The sequence below is a fragment of the Lytechinus pictus genome, unplaced genomic scaffold (genome assembly GCF_037042905.1).
Source record: "Lytechinus pictus isolate F3 Inbred unplaced genomic scaffold, Lp3.0 scaffold_20, whole genome shotgun sequence".
Taxonomy (NCBI): domain Eukaryota; kingdom Metazoa; phylum Echinodermata; class Echinoidea; order Temnopleuroida; family Toxopneustidae; genus Lytechinus; species Lytechinus pictus.
In genome coordinates this window covers 227570-235850 of record NW_026974141.1, presented here as the reverse complement: position 1 = coordinate 235850, position 8281 = coordinate 227570, and the positions used below count along the sequence as shown (strand labels likewise).

Genomic DNA, 8281 nt, shown 5'->3' with positions numbered 1-8281 from the left:
CATTGGTGTGACTACGTCATAACACAGGAAGCTAAAATACTTTGTCGGGAAATATCCCTCAACACGCATCATAAACCACTGATTTTGACTCACTTTGAGGCTCGATCATATCGATTATTAATTTTCCCCAAAAATAGGCGAGATGGAAATAAAATTGAGGATGAAATAACACTTAACATGCTAAACGACACGGTTCACCACAAATGAAAGTAAAATCGAAATCATTTTATTAATATAAAACAGATCAAAACATATATCAAAATGACCAAATATACAGTCTTTCTATAAACAGTCTATCGTGAAATATGTATTTTCTGAAATAAGGAACCCAACAAAATAATAATTCCGAAAACCCAGCTTCAAAGGAAAATATTTTTTTTTTCATTTGATGAAGTGTGAATTACTTAAAATGTATCAGTATTTTATCATTCGTTTCTAATGAACGCTCTTAGACAATGTCTCAATCAAATATAGATTTAAAAGGAACATATTGTAATCGCTTTGATCGTAAATACTTTACATATTTCCCAGAAATGACAAAGAAAACTGTATTTAACAATAGCGGCGAGATGCTACCAAAATCAAGTCTACAATTACTTGAGGCGTGGTTTCCTTCAATTGGGACCTTTCGCAATCCTCACGGACGCTAATATTAGGGTCCCCTAACACAAAAGTTAACGCTTAATCATACACTTGATTTTTAAGCTTGATTGTACATTATAGTCAATAGAATCAAACGTAGAAAACTGCTCTACAATCAATACTAAGCTTTGTGTTACAGGGGGTTACAGGCCCTACAGATCTGCTTTTCGTGTGCAAAATTCTTTCCCGCGACACCCGCACCATACATGCATGTACATTACGACTGATGGCTGGAGATATTCGAAATGCAGGACCTTCAATAGATTATGACATGGATAAGAAAGTGTTTTTTTTTCAAACAAATCGAGTACATATTGAGTGAGGGAAAAGTTACTGAATTAAGGCTTAGATATAGATCATTACAGTCCATCGAATCGGTATTGCATTTAATGTGGATTATTGGTGGATCACTGGCAATTGATTCCATGGGTCAGATCACCTCTCCAGCCGAAACCATTTCGCATGCGTTGATATGGATATGAACACGGCATAGGCAATAGGCCTAAACATACGGGTTTTCTCATTTTGCTTACTCCTACACAAACGATATGCCTCTAGCACACAATGTAATGGGTATTACGTTTTACTTTCCCCAGAAATGGGGGATTAGATTCAAATTCCCGAGGGACCACTTCCATTGATAAGTGGATACCAGGTGCGACCATGGGGTTTCGAAAATCACCCTAAACAAGTGAAGCAAGTCTTTTCCAGATTATGAAAATGCATCTCCTAACAAGTATTTAGCTTGTAAAACCCTACAAGTATTGGAAATATATCCCCCTTTTCAGTATTTTAAACATCGTTTTTGACACCCTTATAACGTTACATAGGCCTATACGTAACGTACTTGTGGTCGCGCCTGGTATCCACTCTTCAATGGAAGTGGGCACCCCGGGCGGCCTCCCGAGCTCTGGGCAGAATCAAATGTGGCTCTGGAAAGTCGTCCTAAATCGGATATATCGCTGTTACCATAGTAGCAACCAGAATTTTACACACGGAACGCAGATTGAATGTTTCCGTTCCAGATGCGAAACAAAAAAAATCTCATGTCACACAATTTGCATTGCAGGACAAAGTTTTACTACCATGACGACGGGCCCAAAAGTCTCTTCCAAAATCAACTACCGTTGTAAATAAGCATTCGCGTTCTCGAACGAAAGGTCGGGAGTAATAAAAAAGGACGGAAACAAGACATAACAAAAAAAAATATATTGATTGAAAAGGTACGTAAAGGTAAAAAACTATTTTTTTCAGTGAAGAGATTGGCACAGAATCACTTATATCATGTTTGCGTTAAGGAATGGCCGGTTTATCAACCCAATACAGTGTATAATTTTTGACCGTTCTCATAAAGTACAGACATTTTTTTTTTACTGGCTCCCATTCAAGTCCTGTGAAGGTTTAAGAAGTCCATCAGATACGAGGAAAACGGGCCCGGTGTGTAATGATGAAGAAGATGATGTCAACGCGTAATTTGTCCCGCGGTAAATTTATGGTGTTTCCTGGTTGACTAAAAAGGCGGGAGGGGGAGCTTCGCCGCCCATCTCACAGATGAACTGTCTCCTCATGTTACAATTCCTTGTTGCCCATCTGTTCTGGAAGGCTACGGTGCACATATTGGGTCCTCGTACGGGATTACCAGCCTGTATGTAAAAGATATTTTTAAAAATGTGGAAATAGTAATAAATGTTGTATATTATTAGGCTTGCCACTAACGAACATAGGCATGAAAGTCGTTTAATATTAGGCCCAAATGAGGTTCTTCAACCCACTCACACAGTTGATAGCAAGGTAGCTGTTACATCATTGCAGGGATGCAGAACGGATGCAGACTATCCTGTAGTCTTCGGACTTTGAAACAGAGGGTCGTTGGTTCGAATCCCAGCCATGGCGTAATTTCCTTCAGCAAGAAACTGATCCACAATGTGCTGCACTCAACCCAGGTGAGGTAAATGGGTACCGGTAGGAAGTAATTCCTTAAAAAGCTGTGTGCGCTATGAACGCCTAGCTTAGCCGGGTAATATAGGAGCGCCTTGAGCACCTAACAAGGTGGATATGTGCGCAATATAAATACCCTATATTATTATTATTAACCAAAACTATTATTTTGCTTATGTGTAGTATATTTTATATGTTTATGTTAACTATTTTTTAAGATAGAAAATGCAACTTACGCATAGAGCCCACTTTTATGTGATTCGTGAAGGTTGAATATAAAATAAAGCACCGCATTTATCAAAATAAATAAACAATATCATGTTATCTTTGACACGGATTCACACATATTTGCGTTTTCAAATGATCTGAGCTTTTTTTTTTCATGGATTCGCGTTCAAAAAATTTACTATTGATTTTTTAAAGGCAAAATAATACAGCAATAAATCATTGTTGTTTGTATTGCATGTTTTAATCAATATTTTGGTTTCTTTAAAGGATTATCAATATATCATTTCCTGGTTTGGACCTTTATTCCACTGCATATCCTGACAGATTAAAGATTTCATCTTAATCTCTTGTCGAAAAAGAAGCGTGACCAAGCAAATTCATATAACACAAACCAGGTGTTTTAACTTCAAATAGATTTTCCTTACAAATCCCTAGATTAATACGAAAGGGGTTCATGTTTTTAGCCCTACACACATTGTAATATTTCACATACAAAAGACGTTGATTGTGATACGGAAAGGAACTTCAAAGCGAAATAAAATGTATGGTATTTTTCTTCAAATTTCACAATCGAAGCCGTCGGGAAAAGCTAGTCCATCCACTGGTCATGTTGGCAATTGAAATTATGTCTTACTTGATATTCTTAATAGCGCGAGAGGGGAAAATTTCATGAAACGTCCCTTCATTTTCATCTATCCTTTTTTTTTTCATTCCCATTTACTTGCCCCTTCCTCACTCCCTTGGTTTCCGACGGATGCCTTACCCCTCCTAGATCACCCGACAGTACTGACGTTATTCCGTTTGCTATTAATGCCCTAAAATCTTTCAAAGGGGGTCTTTCCTTACAAGGTTTACTTTCTAAATCTGACTTTAATAGAGTGAACCGATGTTGTCATGGTGACAAACAAACTTCATCCTGTTCTGATCTCCTGCCTCACGTACTTGAAACCCTGGAGATCACGAGATTGAGGAGGAGTTAACCTTTCGTAAGTCTGGTCCCCGGTGGTCAGATTAGTAATAGTCAAGAACTTTTTAAAGTTTTAAATATCATATTTCAATATTTTCATGTATTTCCACCCCTTCCAAAATTATATGTACAAGTTTATGGGTAATAGGTGTTAGCAAATAGTACATTTGATGACTTGATATACATCAAAGGTATGTCCCGTATTTCATTTAGACCTACAGCAAATGAACCTGGTAGGCCAGAAGTTATTCCCTGAATGTTCGTAACACCTGAGCCAAAGCCATGGTGAGAACTCTTACATACTTTCCATAAATTAAGTGATAAGCGCTTCCTAAGCTATTATAATTATCATTCGAAAACAATTATGTTGAAGGTCCGGAAAAACTAAACTGGGGAGTATTAGAAGAGGTACCCTGTTATCTTGAAGACAGAGCAAGGGTAGAAGTGTCTTGACCGCGAATAATTATGCAGGGGCCTATTAAAGGGATACTCCGGGCTGAAGATATTCATAGCAAATTGCTGAAAATTTCATCAACATCTGATAACAAATAACAAAGTTATTGAATGTTAAATATTTGCATTACTGAAAATTGCTGAAAATTTCATCAAAATCTGATAACAAATAACAAAGTTATTGAATTTTAAATATTTGCATTACTCTGGTGAAACAGTTTAAGGCATATCTTCAGGACTATTCATTAGATGGGCTGATGATGTCATATCACCACACTCCTTTTTCTTATGTTAGTACATGAAATCATAATTGTTTCATTTTTTTTTATAAATGTGTAAATGATGTGTCTCCAGTATGATAAAATAAGTTGCAGCAAGAAATTACGCACTTAATCAGTTGTCGATCCAATTCTTTTAGTTCTTGGTAGAAATTGTTTGAATAAACCCAATTTCATACAATAAAATACAAAAGAGCGAGTGGGGATATGACACCATCAGCCCACCTAATGCATATTCATGAAGGCATACCTAGAACTTTCATCGGAATAATGCAGATCTTTAAAATTCAATAACTTTGTCATTTGTTATCCGATTTTGATAAAATTTTTAGCATTTTGCTTTGTGAATTTTACTATATCTGTTGACATAAATATATCTTCAGTTTGGAGCATCCCTTTAACTGTGAACTCTGAGCAGAGAGCCACCTTGCCGTTATTATGTAAGAGCCTGAAGTAAGACAGGTATCCTTAGGTCCCTCGGAATAGATCTCAAAACTCACAACCTTGAAAACAAAGTGTTTTTTTTTCTAGCAGCAACGGCCCCTTGTACAGACGGGAGGATATTTGTTTGTTTGTATAAGCACGGTGTATAAATAAACGATGTAACAAGAGTAATAATAACAATAATAATATTAGCTGGATTTGTAAGGCGCTTTTTGCCAGAAGATACAAAGCGATGCTATTTTTACCCCGGCTTTAGCTCGAGCTACCATCACCGGCGCTCAGTGCATGCAAGGAATTACTCCTGCCGGGTACCCATTCACCTCACCTGGGTCGAGTGAGCACAGTGAGGATAAATTTCTTGCTGAAGGAAACTACGCCATGGCTAGGATTCGTACCCAAGACCCTCTGTTTCAAAAGCGAGAGTCAGAAGCACTAGACCACGACGCACCCACACAAGAAATGATTAAAAGAAATGCAATGAAATGTTAAGAACATGTATTCATGTATATACCATAATATGATTTGTTTTTATTTTGAGCATGACAATTAATTTTGAATATCTGAATATCTATGTGTGTTTAACAGAAGCAAGATTGACGTGATTTGTACCCCGCATATACACTAATATATTGTTTGCATGCTCTTCTACAATCATTGATAAAAACATTTTTCTCCTTTTACCTTTACGACTTTAATTTACAACACCAGGGAAGCATTTAGAAATTCATTTCATTTTCAGAGTATACTCGTTTGTGCATTATGGTATTGCTTCCGCTGGAATAGTATATTTCATTATTACATTCTAGTGTTATATGTTTTTTTTAATTCATTGTTGATGATATGGCTAACAATCAGTTCATCATTTTACTTTGGTTTTGATGTTTCCGGTGAACGGATAAATTAAAACGAGAAAATGAGGTTGATGGCATCAGTCCTTATCATCATTATCATTTTGGTTGTATTTTCTTTACCATTATTATAATAATTATTATTATTATATTATTATTATTATTATTATCATCATTATTATTATCATGACTATTATCATCGTATTTATTTTTATCATTATACATAGTATTAGTACTATTATAATTATTATTGGTGATATTAATATTATTAATATTAATATTAATCATTAATTAGTAATATTAATATTGTGCTGCATGTATCATCATTGTAACCATTATTTTAATCATGTTTTGTTATCATTGTTCCAATTTATTATTATTCAAATTATAAACATTATCATTATTACTACCATCATCAGGATAATAAGTGTTACCTATCGTTGTTTATGTTATTGATATCGATGCTCTTTTATTTGTTGCTTACAAGCTCTCCTCATTAATATTTTGAGCTCCCAATCAGTCCATGGTGGCCATGGTAACCGTTATCTTGCTAATTATCTCGAGATGTGTTTTAAATCAATACACCTATCAACGGATCAATCAAATTACTTCACCCGCGATGTGTCAATATCCCTTTTCCTTGAACAGACAGTTTCATTGAAGAAGCAATCAAGTTGGATACCTATTGACCAATCACTGCCCTCGTCCAATCAACTAATTTCCGCAATTTCCAGAAAATCGTATCTTGCTCTTTGCTATACATGTTTAAATACTGTAAGTCTTGTCAATATAAATCAATAATGAAATTATTGTGGTAGCAATGTTTCATATTTAGGTGTCACTGGAAGGCGGGGGGCGACTATTACCGTCGCTGTTTAAACATTGTTAAACACTTAATTCGCAATGTAGATTGAACAGACAGTTTACACACGTATTCATTAAATTTTCCTTTTAAAACGCTAATGCACTCCATTGCGAATAAAGTGTTTAACAATGTTTAAACATTGACTTTATATAATAAAGCCCCCTCCCCCCTCCCCATTCTGGTGACACCTATGAGGCATTGCAACTACAATAATTTCATAATCCATGTTGTCACCTGGGGAATTTTGACAATACTTATTTAAACATGCATAGGAAAGACTCACTCGTTTCATAAATTTGCACCGGAAGCTCTACTGTGCCAGGTCCCTAATTTGTTTTGGATCATTTATGACACTGAGATTGAAGCGGGTTATAGTAATATGTACAATCAATTAAACAGTTTAGGTCAGGATTATTAATGAAATCTAGTTCGGAAATATAGTAAAAATATAAGCCTGAACAATTTGACTAATATCATATACTGGGGACCGTATGGAAGGACAGAAATGTTAAGACATCTCTGAAATGGGTATCCAACCTTGTCATTAAGTGTTTAGTCTTCAATTAGGCTATGTTATAGCTTAGGCTACTGTATGTGTATGATTTCGCAAATAAAGCAAACAAACAATAGTTATCAACATCACCATTCTCATAACTATAGGCATCGTCACCATCACTTAAATGGTCATCATAGTTCGTTTATACTTACATGCCATGGGTTGGTGAGGCGTGGATTGAGGGGTTCGCCACTGGCCCAGAAGACTGGGCCGTTGAAGGTCCTTAGGCCGAGCCAGGTCTCATTCCGGGCCATCTGGTTGTAGTTCAGGATGTCCAGAACCTGTTGGTTCTCAAAGTCGGTCGTAATGGACACCAGGTGTCCCCCGAATCCGGTCTCACAGGAACTAAACTGTGCACATCTTCTTACCGCATCGTTATAGGTAGCGAACACCTGTGATACCTTGTAGCAAGATCTACCGGATTGGTGCCACCCAACCGGACAAGCAGTGACCGCTAGGGCCAGGGCGGCAAGGCACATTATTCGAAGCATAGTGAAGAGGTGTACTTCTCCCAGCGGTGTCGAACTACAAAAAGTCTGATAAGATGTTGGGAATCCTCCTTTGGAATTGTTAAGAGATGGACAAAGTCAATGGAACAACGTATGTGTTGTGCTAAGGTATGAGTTTGCACAGGTGGGGCATAAGGGTGTTAAAGCGACTCAAAGTGGGTCGAGAGTTGAGGGTGGTGCTGTGAGAGTTAGATTGGGTTGTTGAGTATGAGGCCTGGATTGTTATCAAAGGGGAACATGGAAATTGAGGGCGAAACTAGAGGTTCATGATGACGTACATCAGGGAAATTGATCCCCCCGCAATGACAAAGTACGTCGAAATATAGACGGGCAAAGGGAACGGGAAAGAGAGGGGAGAGGGATACAAGATGGATATAGGTGTGCACTTTTTACGCATGCGCAAAAGGCAATGAATCATTATCAAAATTGTCCAAGAAACTGCTGTCACTGTAATGACGATCTTCCGAGAGCTTGTTTCAACCACGTCATTGATTTTACATGAGACTGAGATGTAATTTGTCACATAATTACCAAAAAGTCTGAACAAATCCAC

General features: G+C 37.0%; 1 protein-coding gene across 1 annotated transcript; it reads right to left on the bottom strand.

The window, feature by feature from the left end:
* Positions 1 to 210: 210 nt before the first annotated feature.
* On the bottom strand, positions 211 to 8042 carry LOC129282391 (snaclec 27-like). The gene is made up of 2 exons (XM_054918279.2): positions 7372 to 8042; positions 211 to 2285 (listed from the first exon to the last, which is right to left on the bottom strand). The coding sequence occupies exons 1-2, from the start codon at positions 7708 to 7710 to the stop codon at positions 2133 to 2135; spliced, it is 492 nt and encodes a 163-aa protein (XP_054774254.1). The 5' UTR covers positions 7711 to 8042; the 3' UTR covers positions 211 to 2132.
* Between the last annotated feature and the right edge of the window lie 239 nt (positions 8043 to 8281).